The 19,449-nt window shown below is 43.0% G+C and overlaps 1 protein-coding gene across 3 annotated transcripts in view; it reads right to left on the bottom strand.

The window, feature by feature from the left end:
* LOC121561969 (autophagy-related protein 16-1) overlaps positions 1-19,365 on the bottom strand; it is a 45,902-nt gene extending 26,537 nt beyond the window's left edge. Inside the window, exons 1-9 of one of the 3 annotated variants that reach the window (XM_041874392.2) lie at positions 19,173-19,365; positions 12,308-12,419; positions 12,094-12,187; positions 11,631-11,736; positions 9,563-9,636; positions 2,290-2,541; positions 1,685-1,750; positions 1,104-1,190; positions 378-440 (exon numbers count right to left, since the gene is read on the bottom strand). In XM_041874392.2, the coding sequence (XP_041730326.1) occupies positions 378-440; positions 1,104-1,190; positions 1,685-1,750; positions 2,290-2,541; positions 9,563-9,636; positions 11,631-11,736; positions 12,094-12,187; positions 12,308-12,413 (848 nt within the window). In that variant the 5' untranslated portion in view covers positions 12,414-12,419; positions 19,173-19,365. Of the gene's footprint in view, positions 1-377; positions 441-1,103; positions 1,191-1,684; positions 1,751-2,289; positions 2,542-9,562; positions 9,637-11,630; positions 11,737-12,093; positions 12,188-12,307; positions 12,420-14,652; positions 14,937-19,172 lie in introns of those variants that run through there. The other 2 variants (XM_041874386.2, XM_041874396.2) reach the window with 2 other exon arrangements.
* Between the last annotated feature and the right edge of the window lie 84 nt (positions 19,366-19,449).

Below are 19,449 nucleotides of genomic sequence, written 5' to 3'. Positions count from 1 at the left end.
GAAGCCATCATCAACAGGATGGACACACCCGCCCAGAGAGGATCCACATGGGAACCACGGTAACATCAGGGAAAAATGTTTGAAAATGTAATGCAACATAAAACGAAAATGCCCCTTTCCAGGGGTGTATTCATTTACGCACACCGTAGCAAGACTTTATGCAATGAAAACAGCTATTTTTTGGGGGGGCAGATTCAGTTCCGGCCCGTTTGCTTCCACTTGGTACGTAGTGAATACACCCCTTGTAGTCCATCCTAGTTTCAGTCGGTTCTCTTCCGTTTGGTGCCTTATGAACACAACCCAGGACAGACGACCAGACATACACCCATAGAGTGGAAGACAACAGTCTCGCCACACTGAGAACCAAGCAAACGCACCCAAATATGTTGGAGATTGAGTCCAACAGGCCGCTTTGAGGAGGCTGTCCGGAGATACGTTTACTACGAGAGAGGAACACAGAGAGGAGGGTTATTTCATATGCAACACAACACCTCAACCAAACGATACACTGCCAGGTCCAGAAACATCCGTAGCCCCAACTTTCTAGGCACTTGTGTAGATTTGAAAATATTTGATATATTGAGTATAAACCAGACCTGGGTTGAAATAATATTTAGGGTATTTCAATTACTTTAAAAGACATTTGGAAGTAAGTATTTGGATTATATATCTTTTTTATACAAGTAGTTGAATATCGGAATGTATTTGGAAATACAAAAAATAAATACTCCCATGCATTTGAACCCAGGTCTGTATGGTACTTGAAATAACGTATTTGATTATTTTTAAATAGTAGGCTTTTTATAGTAAGTTAATTTGAAAATATGTTCAAATACCAATAGAAGTAGTGGATTTGACCACGTTATTTGAAAATACTCAAATACACAGAAAATAGGTATTTAAAGAACAAATCATTTGAACCCAGGTCTGGTATAAACAATATGCCGATTGGTGAAGATGTTGCCCAAGCCTTTCATAGGGCAAGGTAGAGCTACTTCTATATTGTTTAGATCTATCAAATTCTTACATATCTACATCAAGTGTGTAGGACTGGCTATAGGGGCCAGGGTTTCCCTAAGAACATGTTTGAGTCACACTCCCACCTGGGGGTGCGGCTGAGCGGCCGGTTGGGAGAGGCCTCTCCAGTGCCTTTCCCAGAATCCTCAGCTAGAACCTCGATGTCGTCGTCCCTGAGGAAAGGAGACCAGAAAAGTCAAACACCAACCCTAGGGGTGAGTCTCAATTGAATTTCCTTCATCCTTTGTGTCCTCGTCATAACTGTGTAGTGTGATATACATTTAAATATTACAATTTTACACTAAATAACATTTGATTAATACAATATTTAAGCAGTCGGCTTCTCAAATATTATACGGAGAATGAAGGGCATGATGAAGACGCTTTGCGACAGTAAGGGAATCTGATTCGATTGGTCCTCAACTCGCAGCTCAAACACATCATTCAGGATCAAGTGGAGTTAGCCTGCCCCGGAAAAGGTTCAAGCTGAAGCATTCGTTGCATTAGAAATGTACCTGACTAAAAGGACAGCCTCCTTTGTGTCAACGGTTATCCCAAGTTGAGCTCGGAATTGACCAATTTAGCTCACTAACTCCTCTATCCTGCTTCGTAGTAGATCCCTCTGCTCAGAGCAGTCTTCTGTGGTTCTACGGTAAATAGTACTCACGGGTCCATGGGCAGGGGCTCCTTTGCAGCGTCTGCGAGCTCCTTCTGAAGCTTGGCTTGTCTGCGCCTGGAACGAAAAGCAAAAAAACAACAACTACATAAAATGGACCCATTACTGGATTACACAACCTAACACTTATTTAGAAGGTTTTCCTTAAAATGAAGGTGACATGTGGTCGTTTTGCCTACTTTAGTTGAATCCATTGATTGCTAGTTGCTCCTGATAAGAGCGTCTGCTACATGATTAAAATACAAAAAGTACTGAAATTATATGAAATTGCATGCAGGCCACTTGGGGGCACCTAGAAGATAGATCACTGAGCCACAACTGGGTCTCCAAGCCTTCCCGGCTCCAAGCCAGCCACCCAGTTGCTCCATACGCCCTCATCACACTAAGATATGATACAACTAGAGCTTAGTCGAGCTGTTCGCTCACTTGTAGGTTCGCTTTATGTAAAATATGCTAAAGCTTGGAATAAATAAAATGTGACTCAGTGACAACATAAGGCTGTTTTCCTCAAGAAATAGAATATGCTTCATGTTTTGTTTCCTTGCCATGATACTTCCTGGTATCGTGATACCCGGTATCGGGTCAACCCTACTCACTTGCAATCTTTCTCGTTTTCCGCGTTGAGCTTGTTGGCCTCTTGGGATTTCTCGGCCATCCAGCGCGACACCAGCTCCTGGTTGTCATCGGTGGTGCGCCGCAGCTTCTCCTCCAGGGCACCGAAGGTGATCTGAAGGGCGTCGTACTCATCCTTCAGCGTCTGGTTGGCCTGCTCCAGGTCCTGCAGTTGACCACGCAGCTCCCGGCACTCGCCCTCCAGCTCGGCAATCTGCCGCTGGTACTCCTGCATCCTGGCAGAAAAATTTATTGATGTCAGGGGGAAAAGGAGGAACGCCAATTTGGAAGGGGTCAGTTGCAATGTGGATCAATGTAATGAAAAAAACAACTTAAAGATTTTACTGAGTTACAGTTCATACAAGTAAATCAGTGAATTTAAATTAATTCATTAGGCCCTAATCTATGGATTTCACATGACTGGGAATACAGATATGCATCCGTTGGTCACAGATACCTTGAAAATAAGGTAGGGGCTTGGATCAGAAAACCAGTCAGTATCTGGTGTGACCACCATTTGCCTCATGCAGCGCGACATCGCCTATGCATAGAGTTGATTAGGCTGTTGATTGTGGCCTGTGGAATGTCCCACTCTTCAATGCTCAGTTTGGCAGCTGCGCGAGTGGGAGGGAGATGTGCTTGGTGATCTTTTTTTCAGCAATTTTCTTGAAGATCACTCCGCGACCCACACGCTGCAGCGCTGTCGTTCAGCAGCAGATGATGCGCTGTCAGCCACTGACTTGTCATTCCCACTCGCCATCACTCTCCGCTGTCAACGAATTGACTCAAGCTAGCCAGAAGTTCTGACAGAACGCAATCGTTTTGAAACGCAAATACAGCGATGAGTTTCTCGCTCTTGGTTTCATACAAACGTTGAGAAATAAGGAGGAGCGCCGCCCACAATGTGTTTTGTGCAGGGAAGTGCTTAGTAATGAGTCTCTCAAAATGAACAAATTAAAAACAACACGTCCTGACCAAACATCCACAGCATGACGGTAAACCCAGGGACTTTTCTCAGAACAGGGCAGAATGCTTCAGGCAGGGGCACAACTTTCACTGGGGACGGGGGGGCGGACGGACATGTCCCCCACCCCCCCACCTACATTCTGAAATTGCATTTTTGTCCCCCCCCAGTTTGATCATAGCAATGTGATACAAAAAGCAGCAACAGTGTGCTTTGGGACCATGCGGACGGCCACGAGCGGTCGGGTAGGTAGGCTGTTTGGAGTGTTCAGCCGGCTGGATTTAGGACCACGCGGACGCCACAGAGTGGGCTGACAGGCTGTGAGAAGGCAAAGCTTCTGGAAGGCTGGCTGGACCAGCACAGGAGAGTTGAGCATAGTTCAGTGTGAATGTGTTGCGCTCTTTCACCGAGTTGTAAAAGCAAGCAGAGCAGAAACTGGCTACTCTTTAGTTGACTGATGTAGCTGGCAAGGTAACTGCTGTTTAAGTTAACAGAAAAAAAACGAGTGTTTATTCACAGTGCTGAGCTAGTATTGTAACTAACATGTAATGTTCGCTAATATTTCCTCCCCTCTCAACTGAGGTGAATGAATTAGCTACACTAGCTAGTAGCTACAATAGCCAGGTCAGCTCTTCGCCAGTTGATGTACCGTTAGAGAGAGAGAGCTGGCCAAAAGTTGGCTAACGTTAACTATTGTTTTTGCCTCAATCACACTCGACCTGAATCAAACGATGAAACCATCAGCCAAACGATTGAAGATTAATATTCTGTTTTTTCAGTGCAATGTGAGTTATTGATCTAGCTAATTCCCTACTTTTCACACTGACACAGTAATAAACAGCTGTCATGACTGTCCTGTGTGAGGATGCAATGGCTCAGATCACCTTGGCAATGGTTGACAATAACCAGACCCTCTCATCCACAGAAGAGGGGAGGAGGGCACTGGGCCGGTTGACACTTCACAACCGGTCGTAAATTTAAGCAGGAGAGGACTCTGTACCCTCTAGTATTGGCTAGAGGAATGTCCTTTGTCTCCAGAGACTTTGTCCCACCCAACACTTTAATGTTCAAATTATGAATACTGGAACAATATTTATAACATAAGAACGTGGGGAATGGTCAATGGGGATCTAAAGAATAATCATGTCATATTGTTTATTATTTTGTGATGTCATTAAGAATGGTATCAAGAAAATACTGTAACTTGGAAAGTATATCCCCAATACGTTGTGTATATAATATTAAAAATTAAAGTATTTTTAAGATAGGAATGTGATTTTAGTTTTCTAATGATAGTTTTTCATATAAGCTTTGCACAAGTAACTAGCCACGCCCCGAGGGAGCTCAGAGAGCGTCAGCATGACGGAGCGCCCATTCGGCCAGAGTGCATAAAAAGCATTGGTAACGAAATTAACAGACCAGAAAGACGTGAGGCGGTCGCTACGTGTCTGAAAATGGTTGGAATGTTGAATCTCAACACGAGGTGAAGATCACCTCCCAGACTAGACCCGGACATTGCCAGGCTCCAGCTGTGCGTGTAAAGTGGTTCAAACTCTGATTAATCTCCACCCGGCACAGCCAGAAGAGGACTGGCCACCCCTCATAGCCTGGTTCCTCTCTAGGTTTCTTCCTAGGTTTTGGCCTTTCTAGGGAGTTTTTCCTAGCCACCGTGCTTCTACACCTGCATTACTAGCTGTTTGGGGTTTTAGGCTGGGTTTCTGTACAGCACTTCGAGATATTAGCTGATGTACGAAGGGCTATATAAAAAAATAAAATTGATTGATTAACCACATGAGGTGGAGAGAAGAACTCCCCTCTCAGACAATCACTGGTACAGCCAAGTAGCTGTTCTCACTCCACTACAGTCCAGGACAACTAAGAAGAAGGACATTGTGACCTCCTGTGGACAATCAGAGCCTTACAAGTGAGCTGAGCGAAGACCCAGCCAAAAACCACTTTCCAAGAGGGCTTGGGTTCAACAGAGATAGACGACGAACAAAGGTATCCACACGTAAATACATTCATGATTTTATATTATTATATATATTATATTATTATATGATTTCTTACTCCAAACGGGCGGTGGCTCATGCACAAAGTACTATGATTACTTTGAGTGGTTTCCAAATGTATCAACGATAAGGGTCTCTTTCTCTTTCCACCCCTCCCTCTTTTGGTAGACAAGCAGTCATGTTGCTGCTATTCTGCTAGGGACTTTTTCTCATGTATTAAGTGTGTATGTTAATTCTGTGTTATTATTTAGTTAACTAGTAAATAAATGATTAAACCAATTTGTGTAGTACTGAATCATAAGTAAAGCTGATTTTTGCGGATCCAATAAGGTTACGGCCGTTCAGAATGATATGATAAGAGGTTATGAATTAATACGTTGACTGTATTATGGATGTGATAGGTAAAGACCTTTAGAGTTTCATTCGGGAGATGGTAACTCTATGAACAATTTATTCCATGTTGCCCCAAATCATGAGTTAATTGTTACATGATTAATTTAAAAATCGGGTAACAATTAAACATAGTTAGAGAAATAACAGTCATCAGATTAATGTTAAGTCTTGTCACGACACAGCTGTAACGTTACAGGCCTCACTGTCATGGTGCACAGCAGAGGCCTGCGCACGACTAAATTCTTAATCCCGCTCCCATCCGCAGCTTTCCATACATACTCCTCCCGCACCCGCTGGCTTTCTGTCCGACTCCCACCCGCTACAGCAAGAACTGGTCCCAAACCCACTCGCAGTCCCACAATGTTATTTTAGGCGTATGTGACACAGCTCACTTGCCAGCCATGGTCCCAGCAATTTTGTGCCCTATAGGCAACCTAGCAGCCTAACATAGCAGCCTAACCACGTTGGTTGAGCTCTCTCCACTTCATTCCATTATCAATAGCCTATTTATTTAAAGACAATGTAGTAAACTACAGTCTAATCATATTTAAGTTAACTGCCACGTGATTCTCCGACCATGTATTCAGCCTACTCTATTTAAAATGAGACCACACATACTAGCTGCACTTGAACTCTCACGCCAAACTAGGAGAGGTAGGATACTGAAGTTGAAGCAGCGAATTCTGAGGGTGTGAATGTGAAAAATTATGTGCTTTTAATACAATAGGTAGACTAACGCATACAAAGCAGAAAGAGGACCGTTACCAAATAATCTGTGAGACAACAAAAATATTTATCACCACAAAGTCATCTGACCACCCGCAGCATGAAAAATGCAGACGGCGCCGCAATTATCTCTGTTGGGACACGCAGGCAACCCATGGGAATGCAGCCCTCTAGTGCAGTCAGTACACAACACTATGCTCATCATGTCTTAGCAGGATCAGATGGCGACAAGGGTCCCAGAAGGGTCAGACAGCCAGGGAAGACCAGTCTACGGAGCTCAGGTGAATTTTGCAGTATATTAACAATATCAGTGAATGATACCAAGTTCCATCTTAAATTGATGGGTAGACCTACAGTAGCTACAGGACAGCAGCTTAAGCTTAAAGCTACAGTCTGGGATCTGGGAATCATGGTAATTTCAATTATTGAACCCTTTATTCTATTTTTTGATAATATAATGTATAAATGTACACCAAGGTAATTCTTTGTCATGCCTCATTTTAGGAGGATCAGATGGTGACAGGGGTCTCAGCAGGGTCAGGCAGCCAGGGAAGACCAGTCTGACGGAGCTGAGGTTAATTTTTTCAGATACAACACTTTATTCTCTCCGTGCAGCAAACACTGGACAAGCCATATGCAATTTTAAAGCATTCTGAGAAGCCTCCAAAGTTGATTTCCAAACAGTATCAAGGTTGTTTTTTTCGTTGACATATAAAACAGAAATGTGAGGAAGACCTGGTAGAAGCTATTGATGATGATTAATGGATACAGATCTGTTCGAATGCCCAGTCATGTTCATATCATCTCAGACATAAATTACTGCAGTTTAAGACCATCCATAGAAAGTACTACATGTCAGTGAAACTGAATTACATGCACTCAGAAATGTCATTCCTCTGCTGGAGCTGTAAAACACAAAAGGGGACACATTTGCATATGTTATGGCCTTGTGAAGGCTGGCTGAATTCTGGCAAAGAGTATGTTCTTTTATCTCAGCATGTCTATAGCTTCTCCCTTCTCCATGTTTTTGTTTGCTTGGAAATGTTGATACTGGAGACTGTTATCTGAAGAAACTGTGTAACCAAGTATTTATAGTGGCTAAGAAATGCATTGCCATTAATTGGAAGGTTGGTTATCCTCCCACAATGTCAAGTTATGTATCACTAGATTTGATTTATTACCAGATTAAGGGTATACTGGGCAACTTTCATAAGGTCTGGGTGCCTTATATGGAATACAGTATGACTAAAGGAGTCTATTGAAAACATGCCCACGTCAGCGGAGATACCTATTTAAGCAATCACTAGCTGCTGGGCTGCTCAGTCCTTGCCATGTGGGTCTGCTGACCTGTGGGTTGTCACTCTGGCCTTGGCAAAACTAATAAATGAATGTTTCACTAATATCCTAAAGCTGAGTGGGGTGTGTTGGGTTGGGGCGCTGCAGGGTGGTGGACCCCTAGGGACAGGACGGGGCAACCCAGCAATATTGTGTGCAAATAAAAAGAGCTCTACAGTACTATTAGTCCTGTGAGATTAATTATATGGAGGATTTGCTGTTTCTGTCTGTTAATGTATATTTGAGGTGTATGTGTTCTTTGTTGTTGTTTCCTAAACTTTTCCTTGGGAATTAAAAAAATGTAAGGTGGGAACTGGGAAGGAAATTGTGTTGGGAGAGAGTTGAGTTATTGACTAGAATGGTGGGGGTCGGGCGTGCAGGCGGCTCGGGCTGGCTGGTTGGTCTGGCTGAAATTTGATAGAGAGGATGTCTTAATAAAGACAATCAAAAGTCTTCGTATTTTTTTAAAAGAGTTGTTCATTTGTTAAAAGGTGCAACACAATATTTATTATTGAAATATCTTTGATCTAGTTCAGTCTTATTAATCACTTAAAAATATTTAATAATTACCTTACCTAGCTAGATGACTGTCTGTCTTTTTGCTTACTTTTTGTTCTAAATATAGACGGCTTATTGGATTGTGTAAAAATGCAGGAAATTAGCTTTAGATGCCCCAGAAAATTCTGGGAGAGGACTCCCAGAATTTAATTTGGGTATTTCATTTCATTGTTATTTGTTTTTGTCTATATTGCATTTGTTTTAAGCATAAGTGCAATGTAATGTACCCATATTTACGTATAGCTGCATGTTTTCCTGATTTTCTAGTTTGGGTCCCAGGCTGAAGAAGTTTAAGAACCCCTGATCCAGAGCATCCCAAACATGCTCAATGGGTGACATGTCTGGTGAGTATGCAGGCCATGGAAGAACTGGGACATTTTCAGCTTCCAGGAATGGTGTACAGATCCTTGCAACATGGGTCCGTGCATTATCGTGATGAAACATGAGGTGATGGCGGCGGATGAATGGCACGACAATGGGCCTCAGGATCTCGTCACGGTATCTCTGTGCATTGAAATGGCCATCTATAAAATGCAATTGCGTTTGTTGTCCGTAGCTTATGCCTGCCCAAACCATAACCCCACCATGGGGCACTCTGTTCACAACGTTGACATCAGCAAACCGCTCGCCCATACGATGCCATACACGTGGTCTGAGGTTGTGAGGCCGGTTTCTCAAAAATGACGTTGAGGCGGCTTATGGTAGATAAATGAACATTCAATTCTCTGGCAACAGCTCTGGTGGACATTCCTGCAGTCAGCATGGCGATCGCACGCTCCCTTAAAACTTCAGACATCTGTGGCATTGTGTTACAAAACTGCACATTTTAGAGTGGCCTTTTATTGTCACCAGCACAAGGTGCCCCTGTGTAATAATTATGCAGTTTAATCCGCTTCTTGATATGCCACACCTGTCAGGTGGATGGATTATCTTGGCAAAGGATACATGCTCACTAACAGGGACATAAACAAATGTGTGCACTAAATGAGAGAAATAAGCTTTTTGTGCATATGGAAGATTTCTGGGATCTTTTATTTCAGCTCATGAAACATGGGACCAACACTTTACATGTTGCATTTATATTTTTGTTCAGTGTATATAGGATGGTCAGAAATCCCTCATTTATCAGGAAGAAATCATACCTCTGGTTCATGGAAATGAGGGAATGACATCAGTAGGTAACAATATAGCAAATAGCTGGAGTGTTAGAACGTACAGAAAGGTCCATCAATGACAGAGAGACTCATAACAGGTAGAGAGTAGACTCACTTGGCCTCATTGCGTTGAATCTCCTTGTCCTTCTGCTGAATCTGGTGGTTCAGCTCAATCACACTCTGGGCCAGCTACATGAAAGCAGAGCGAGAGAGAAGAGAAAGACATTCAGTCAAAACATCCACAACTGAGGGCAAGTTGGTTACAAACAAACCAGAGGATAAACAAACAAATGGAGAGTCAGGGTCTTAAGTCCAGACCTTGCTCCAACTGACCTAGTCACAGACATTTTAAGATAGATATTTGGATCTAATTAAGTAGCTAACCAACAGTATTGTTTTTAATGGTAGGCCACTCTGGTAAGCCTACATTATGATCAAATAGCCACAGTAGCCTGCTTGTCCAACTTAAAATGGGTACAGCTTCACTGTTCACAGTAAACGTGCGCTGGAAGTTGCATAGAATATTCACAACGTTCAAGTTTGTACTCAGCAGACCTGAAATTTGGTCAGTGCCGAAAATTTGAGGGATCATTGCATGACAGGTGTGGCTTGTCAAGAAGCTGATTAAACAGCATGATCATTACATAGGCGCGCCTTGTGCTGGGAAAATAAGCCACTAAAATGTGCAGTTTGGTCACAACACAATGCCACAGATGTCTCAAGTTTTGAGGGAGCATGCAATTGGCATGCTGTCTGCAGGAATGTCCACCAGAGCTTTTGCCAGAGAATTGAATGTTAATTTCTCTACCATAAGCCGCATCCAACGTCATTTTAGAGAATTTGGCAGTATGTCCAACTGGCCTCACAACCGCAGACCACGTGTAACCATGCCTGCCCATGACCTCCACATCTGGCTTCTTCACCTGCAGGATTGTCTGAGACCAGCCACCCAGACAGCTGATGAAACTGTGGGTTTGCACAAAGAAATAATTTCAGCACCAACTGTCAGAAACAGTCTCAGGTAAGATCTGGATGATCGTCGTCCTCACCAGGGTCTTGACCTGACTGCAGTTCGGTGTCGTAACCAACATCAGTGGGCAAATGCTCACCGTCGCTGGCACACTGGAGAAATGTGCTCTTCATGGATGAATCCTGGTTTCAACTATACTGGGCAGATGGCGTCGTGTGGGCAAGCGGTTTGCTGATGTCAATGTTGTGAACAGAGTGCCCCATGGTGGCAGTGGGGTTATGGTATGGGCAGGCATAAGCTACAGACAACGAACACAATTGCATTTTATCGATGGCAATTTGAATGCACACAGATACCATGACGAGATCCTGAGGCCCATTGTCGTGCCATTCATCCGCTGCCATCACCTCATGTTTCAGCATGATAATGCACAGCCCCATGTCGCAAGGATCTGTACACAATTCCTGGAAGCTGAAAATGTCCCAGTTCTTCCATGGCCTGCATACTCACCTGACATGTCACCCATTGAGCATGTTTGGGATGCTCTGGATAAACGTGTACGCCAGCGTGTTCCAGTTCCCGACAATATCCAGCAACTTCGCACAGCCTTCGAAGAGGAGTGGGACAACATTCCACAATAAACAGCATGATCAACTCTATGCTAAGGAGATGTGTCGCACTGCATGAAGCAAATGGTGGTCACACCAGATATGGACTGGTTTTCTGATCCACGCTCCTTTTTTTTTTAAGGTATCTGTATTCCCAGTCATATGAAATCCATAGATAAGGGCCTAATTAATTTATTTCATTTGACTGATTTCCTTATATGAACTGTAACTCAGTCAAATCTTTGAAATTGTTGCATATTGCGTTTATATTTTTGTTCAGTGTATAAAGTGGTTTGTTCATTTAAACTTATTCTATTTTTGCCTCTGAAACCGGGCCCAGTTCGTTTTGAGAGGAAATTAAGAAGTAAGGATTTGACAGCTAGTAACATTTTCAGACACAGCCAAGTGGTGACCAACCCTCATACTGGAGAGCTACCCTCCAGATTACACCCCAAACCTAACCTAGCACACCCAATTCTACTAATTAGCTGCTCCCCAGAACCTCAATTAGCTGAATCAGCTGTGCTAGTTTAGGGTTGGAGCGAAAGCCTACAGTGTAGTTCTCCAGAGGAAGGTTTGGCCAGGACGGCACAATAAAGGCTAACCTCGCCCCGTTTCTTATGAAGCTCTGTCAGCTCCTCCTGGTGCCTGATTCGCATCTTGGCCATCTCCTGCTGTAGGTTGTCGCTGCGACTTGAGTCCACCCCCGGGCTGAGGAACCAAACACAGATGGTTTCACAAGGTCACAAGCAAGGTTATTGCTATCTGGGATCCTTGGGAAATCCCTACCCTAACCTTAACCGTTTTAACTTCAATGGGGTGACGTTAGAGTTGGATCTCCCAAGGATCCTGTTTAGACTTCCTCACAAGAAAGGGATTTCTGGACCGCCATCCCCTCTAATGCAAACAACAACGCTTCTTATAACACCAATGCCCACCTCTAAATTAACCTCTATTCCCTAGGCACTCGAGTAGATCTGAAAGGATTGGAGAGGATAGGTATAAGCAGGTAGCAGCTTGACTTCGCAACACACACGAGTTCAGAGGTCAAATCGTCGGGAGGCCTACCTGCTGTCATGTCTGTTCTGAAAGTCATATTTGTCCGACTGATATCTCTCTGAAAGAACAGCCTGTAGATCGGACTTCTCCAAGAGACGGTTATCTGAGAAAAACACAAACAGGTCCTTTAAAATACTTTCTGGGATAACTGCACAGGCAGCAGAACCAAAAACCAGTCAATCAATAGCATCTTGAGCACTGAGACATGGTATGGGCCTCTAACATTGGTGGATGATCTCCTCGAAGGCCTGCCGCTGCACACGGTCCCTCTGCTTCAGTTGCTCTGCGACGTGCCTCTTCCATGAGCACTCCACACGACGCTCTGCCATCACCACCTGCACACACACCCACCAAGAAGTGAATACATCCATCATCACGCCCTGCCTCATGAACCCATTTCAAGAGAAATTACTGGCAAAAGCGTCTAGGCACACCACAGCTTCCAATATATCAAGTAAAGCCAAGTCTAATAAGAATAAATGGGCAATGCTGCTTCATCCATGTTCCATTTGATTCTGAAATCTTTCAAAATGCCACACATAGGTGGAATATGAATACTGATGAAAAAAAACATGGTCAGACATGGACTAGAGCCAGAGAGAAAGAGGCAAAGCAACAGGATTTACTAAACCAAAAATCAGTCCACGAAAATAAAACCACAAAGTGAGGAATTTTTGTATGGAGGTCAATGAGTGTCGAATTAAGTCAACAAAAATGGGAATTGCTCATTTGCTACGTGAGGCTTATTTGATTGAATAGAAGTTTCGTAATGGTTAGGTTGTTAAGAATGCACTGATATAAGTGAATGCACATGGCAATTCGGCAACGGAACAAATGTACTTATATCAGAGTTGTGCCTGTTGTTCACACACATCTGCCCACTCATTGGCTAGAATGGTCCCACCTGATCTCGCCTCCCTTCCACCTTTCAGGACATGCATTTCCATTGTTAGAGCGGTCACTCGACCATCTTCATGACATAATAGATCATCTTTGCTATAGCTAGGTTGAATTCAAAGCCTGTATCTCATAACCACAAACTGCTTTGGTTGGTTGAAAGGCGCATTATTATTTAAAAAAAAATCAAATTATAGTTGTCACATATAATAATAATAATAATGCCATTTAGCAGACGCTTTTATCCAAAGCGACTTACAGTCATGTGCGCATATATTTTTACGTATGGGTGGTCCCAGGGATCGAACCCACTACCCTGGCGTTACAAGCGCCATGCTCTACCAATTGAGCTACAGAGGACCACATGCTTCGTAAACAACGTGTGTTGACTAACAGTGAAATGCTTACTTACGGCTCATTTTCCAACAATGCAGTTAAAGATACAAAAAATAGTGACAGGAGGGATAAATACACAGTGAATAACAATAATTAGTAAAAAAAATAACATGGGAGTACCAGTACAAAGTCGATGTGCAGGGGTACGAGGTAATTGAGGTAGCTATGTACATATAGGTAGGGGTAAAGTGACTACGCAACAGCATAGATAAGACAGTAGCAGCAGCGTATGTGGTGAGTGTGAAAGTGTGTGCATGAGACGTCAGTATGCATGTGTGCGGGCATATGTAGTGTGTGTGAGTTGGGGTGTCAGTATGTGAGTGTGTGTGGGTAGAGTCCAGTATGTGTGCATAGAGTAGGTAAAAAATTGTTTGTGCAAAAAAAAGGTAAATGCAGGCAGTCCGGGTAGCCATTTGACTAGCTATTTAGCAGTCTTATGACTTGGGGGTAGAAGCTGTTCGGGTCCTGTTAGTTCCAGATTTGGTGCACTGGTACCGCTTGCCGTGAGGTAGCAGAAAGAACCATCTATGGCTTGGGAGGCTGGGGTCAGAAAAATGTTTGGGCCTTCCTCTGACACCGCCTGGTATGGTCCCGGATGGCAGGGAGCTCGATGATTTGCTAAGTCATTTGCCAGAGCAGTAACAACGTTGTGTGTGTTGGTGAAAGGAATAGCCATCCGATTGACTGCGCAAACAACTACACAGATTATGGTAGCCCTCTTCGGTCTAGCTAGGATCATGCTAGCAAGCTAACGTTAACTAGATAACATTACGCAACAAATGCCTACTACAGTAACTAACTAGTAGCCAGCTAGTTAAATACCTAACATTAGTTAGCTAGCTAGATAGGTAACGTTTTTAACTTACAAAGTTGTACCTACGTCTATAGCACGACAAGCTAGCTAGCAGTCTATCTGCTAATGTTAGCTAGCTTGCAAGCTAGGTAGCTATATGTTTTCACAAACACGCAGTCATTAGCAAGTGTGATAGTTAGCATCAAGAGGAATGGAAACTATTGTTAACTTACGCTAGTTAGCGTAGCTAGTGTCACATCCACTCAGATCATGACATTTAGTCGTTTTCAGCTGCCTACTTGTGCTAAATTGGCGTTAGTTGATGCTTTGAAAAAAGTTGATATAAACCACATAGCTAGTTAGCTAACTTGTGATAGCTAACAGCCAGCTAGCAAACGGTAGCGAATCAAGGCAGACGACATTCGTCAGCCGAGACGAGAGCCAAAACTATTTATAAAATAAACATAAAATCATCAACTCACACCATCTAAACGAGTCTTCAGACCCCAGTGAACAGTTCAGTTTTAGCTGTATTGTTGTTTTTCGGTTTAAAATAGCTCGCTGCTAACCAACTCCTGCATGTCCAGCCTCAATCAACTTCACAACCCTTTTAGCTTTTCTTCTTCTTCGTGTGAATTTCCGGCACTAAACGCTGTATTGCTGCCGTTCGCAGGTCCGAGTGCGGATTGCACAATTTCGTCACAAAAAAGTAGGTACTGTAGCTGCGTCCCGGACAAGTCTCTGAGTAGAGGGTGTGTCGAAAACGCTCTGCTATAGGTTAGACGCTCTTCATTGAATTGTGTTGACATTGGTCAGTTCCAGACGTAGCTAATACACTATATATACAAAAGTATGTGGATACCCCTTCAAATTAGTGGATTTAGCCACATACGTTGCTGACAGGTGTATAAAATCGAGCACACAGCCATGCAATCACCATAGACAAACATTGGCAGTAGAATGGCCTTACTGAAGAGCTCAGTGACCTTCATCGTGACACCGTCATAGGATGCCACCTTTCCAACAAGTCAGTTCGTCAAATTTCTGCCCTGCCAGAGTTGCTCCAGTCAACTGTAACTGCTGTTATTGTGAAGTGGAAACGTGTAGAAGCAACAACGGTCAGCCGCAAAGTGGTAGGTCACACAAGCTCAAAGAACGGGACCGCCGAGTGCTGAAGCGTGTAGTGTGTAAAAATCGTCCGTCCTCGGCTGCAACACTCACTACCGAGTTCCAAACAACATCAGCACAATAACTGTTCATTGGGAGCTTCATGAAATGGGTTTCCATGGCCGAGCAGCTGCACATAAGCCTAAGATCACCATGCACAATGCCAAGCGTCAGCTAGAGTGGTGTAAAGCTCGCCGCCATTGGACACTGGAACAGTGGAAACGCGTTCTCTAGAGTGATTAATCAAGTTTCACAATCTGGCAGTCCGACGGACTAATCTGGGTTTGGCAGATGCCAGGAGAACGCTACCAGCCCCAATGCATAGTGCCAACTGTACATTTAGGTGGAGGAGGAATAATTGGTTGGGGCTGTTTTTAATGGTTCGGGCTAGGCCTTAGATCCAGTGAAGGGAAATCTTAACACCACAGCATAAAAAATACAAAATAAAGTTATACTTTTGAATCATCTGTCCATAGAACATTCTTCCAGGTGCTTTTTGGCAAACTTGAGTCAACTTTTTGGACGACATGGGTCCCATTTTGGCTGGCGAACACCAAACCCTGAATTCCACAGTAAGAACATCATACCAACGTTCAAGCATGGTGGTGGTAGTGTGATGGTTTGGGGATGCTTTGCTGCCTCAGGACCTGGACGACTTGCCTTAATAGAAGGAACGATGAATTCTGCTCTGTATCAGGTAATTCTACAGGAGAATGTCAGGCCATCCGTCTGTGAGCTGAAGCTGAAGCACAGCTGGGTCATGCAGCAAGACAATGATCCAAAACAAACAATCAAGTCTACATGAAAATGGCTGAAGAAGCAACAAATCTGAAGTTTTGGAATGGCCTAGTCAAAGTCCAGACATAATCCCAATTGAGATGTTGTGGCAGGACTTGAAACGTGAAAAAATTAAGAAAATAATATATAAATAATGAAATACAATTGAAGTCGGAAGTTTACATACACGTAGGTTGGAGTCATTAAAACTAGTTTTTCAACCACTCCACACATTTCTTGTTAACAAACTATAATTTTGGCATGTCGGTTAGGACATCTACTTAGTGCATGACACAAGTCATTTTTCCAACAATTGTTTACAGACAGATTATTTCATTTATAATTCACTGTATCACAATTCCAGTGGATCAGAAGTTTACATACACTAAGTTGACGGTGCCTTTAAACAGCTTGGAAAATTCCAGAAAATGATGCCATGGCTTTAGAAGCTTCTGATAGGCTAATTGACATAATTTGAGTCAATTGGAGGTGTACCTGTGGATGTATTTCAAGGCCTACCTTCAAACTCAGTGCCTCTTTGCTTGACATCATGGGAAAATCAAAAGAAATCAGCCAATACCTCAGAAAAAAAATTGTAGACCTCCACGTCTGGTTCATCCTTGGGAGCAATTTCCAAACACCTGAAGGTACCACGTTCATCTGTACAAACAATAGTACGCAAGTATAAACACAATGGGACCACATAGCCGTCATACCGCTCAGGAAGGAGACCCGTTCTGTCTCCTAGAGATTAACGTACTTTGGTGTGAAAAGTGCAAATCAATCCCAGAACAACAGCAAAGGACCTTGTGAAGATGCTGGAGGAAACAGGTACAAAAGTATCTATATCCACAGTAAAACGAGTCCTATATCGACAGAACATGAAAGGCCGCTCAGCAAGGAAGAAGCCACTGCTCCAAAACCGCCATAACAAAGCCAGACTACGGTTTGCAACTGCACATGGGGACAAAGATCGTACTTTTTGGAGAAATGTCCTCTGGTCTGATGAAACAAAAATAGAACTGTTTGCCCATAATGACCATCGTTATGTTTGGAGGAAAAAGGGGAAGGGTTGCAAGCCGAAGAACAACATCCCAACCGTGAAGCACGGGGATGGCAGCATCATGCTGTGGGGGTGCTTTGCTGCAGGAGGGACTGGTGCACTTCACAAAATAGATGGCATCATGAGGAAGGAAAATTATGTGGATATATTGAAGCAACTCTCAATCTCAAGACGTCAGTCAGGAAGTTAAAGCTTGGTCGCAAATGGGTCTTCCAAATGGACAATGACCCCAAGCATACTTACAAAGTTGTGGCAAAATAGCTTAAGGACAACAAAGCCCTGACCTCAATCCTATAGAAAATGTTTGGGCAGAACTGAAAAGGCGTGTGCGAGCAAGGAGGCCTACAAACCTGACTCAGTTACACCAGCTCTGTCAGGAGGAATGGGCCAAAATTCACCCAACTTATTGTGGAAAGCTTGTGGAAGGCTACCCGAAATGTTTGACCCAAGTTAAACGGTTTAAAGGCAACGCTACCAAATACTAATTGAGTGTATGTAAACTTCTGACCCACTGGGAATGTGATGAAAGAAATAAAAGCTGAAATAAATCATTCTCTCTACTATTATTCTGACATTTCATATTCTTAAAATAAAGTGGTGATCCTAACTGACCTAAGACAGGGCATTTTTACTAGGATTAAATGTCAGGAATTGTGAAAAACTGAGTTTAAATGTATTTGGCTAAGGTGTATGTAAACTTCCGACTTCAACTGTACATGATGGGATGTATAGATATTATGGACAGTATATGTATAGAATATAATAATAATATGGCATTTAGCAGACGCTTTTATCCAAAGCGACTTACAGTCATGTGTGCATACATTTTTACGTATGGGTGGTCCCGGGGATCAAACCCACTACCCTGGCGTTACAAGCGCTATGCTCTACCAATTGAGCTACAGAGGACCACAATATGTGGTATACCTGAAGAATACGTAGGATAGAATAGTATATGTATATGTACAGTAATAGTTAAATAGTATAGGCCTTGACTAGAATACAGTCTATACATATGAAGTGGATAAAACAGTATGTAAACATTATTAAAGTGACAGTGTTCCATGTCTATGTACGTAGGCAATAGCTTCTAAGGTGCAGGGTTGAGTAACTGGGTGGTAGCCGACTAGTGACAGTGACTAAAGTTCAGGGCAGCGTTCTGGGCGGTGACTATTTAACAGTCTGATGGCCTTGAGATAGAATCTGTTTTTCAGTCTCTTGGTCCCAGCTTTGATGCACCTGTACTGACCTCGCCTTCTGGATGGTAAAGGGGTGAACAGACCATGTGTTGGGTGGCTGAGGTCCATGATGATCTTTGGGCCTTAGGGGCCAAACCAAATTTCTTCAGCACTTTCTTCGCTACGCTGTCTGTGTGGGTGGATCATTTCAGATTGTCAGTGATGTGTATGCCGAGGAAATTGAAGCTATATACATTTTCCACTGCAGCCTCGTCGATGTGGATGGGGCGTGCTCCTTCTACTGTCTCCTGAAGTCCTCAATGTTAAAATTGAGGGAGAGGTTATTACCTCTGTAAGCCCATCACGCGCATTCAACAGAGGTTAGCAGCACTCAGTTCACTGTTCTTACAGCGTCATGTAACATAGTCCCCCCCATCTGACTCCACACTGAAATAAAAGTAACAATTAGCTAATTGGCAATGTCAGGCTGGGTCTGTAGCTCTATGGCTGCATTTAGACAGGCAGCCCAATTCATATCAGATCTTTTTCAGAGCTGATCTGATTGGTGAAAAGACAGAATCGGGTTGCCTGTCTAAATGCAGCCTATTTAGCAAATCATTAAAAATAACTTTTATTTTTAAGAGTTAGCTAGCTTGTAAAGTGGCAAATTAAATGTGGCTTTTTCCTAGACCTATCCAGCTAGCTAAAAAACAGTAGCTTAGTGCTCAAACTCTGGAAGAACCTTATCTATTCTAGCTCATAGATTATCATATGATTTACTTCATATATTCCAAATAAAAAAATCTACTTTTCTTACCTTACATTTTTTTTGCCATGCTTATTGGTATTTTCAACAACAGTCTTCTGGAGTCAGACCGTGGTCATGCTGGATAAATGGCAGTTGGTGGACAGTGATGTTCGAAAAACAAATTAATTATAGAAACCTAAGTTTCTATCCTTAAAGGATTTAACCTTTTTCTAAAAAGGGTTTTTACATTTTGACCAAATAACCAAAAGGTTCTATATAGAACCCTAAATAACCTTTTTTTCTAAGAGTGTGGTTCAAGCCCAGTCAGAGGCAAGTGGAAGGTGAA

Source organism: Coregonus clupeaformis, chromosome 5 (assembly GCF_020615455.1).
Source record: "Coregonus clupeaformis isolate EN_2021a chromosome 5, ASM2061545v1, whole genome shotgun sequence".
Taxonomy (NCBI): Eukaryota; Metazoa; Chordata; class Actinopteri; order Salmoniformes; family Salmonidae; genus Coregonus; species Coregonus clupeaformis.
The sequence above is the reverse complement of the archived record's forward strand: the minus strand, read 5'-3'. Positions and strand labels throughout refer to the sequence as shown.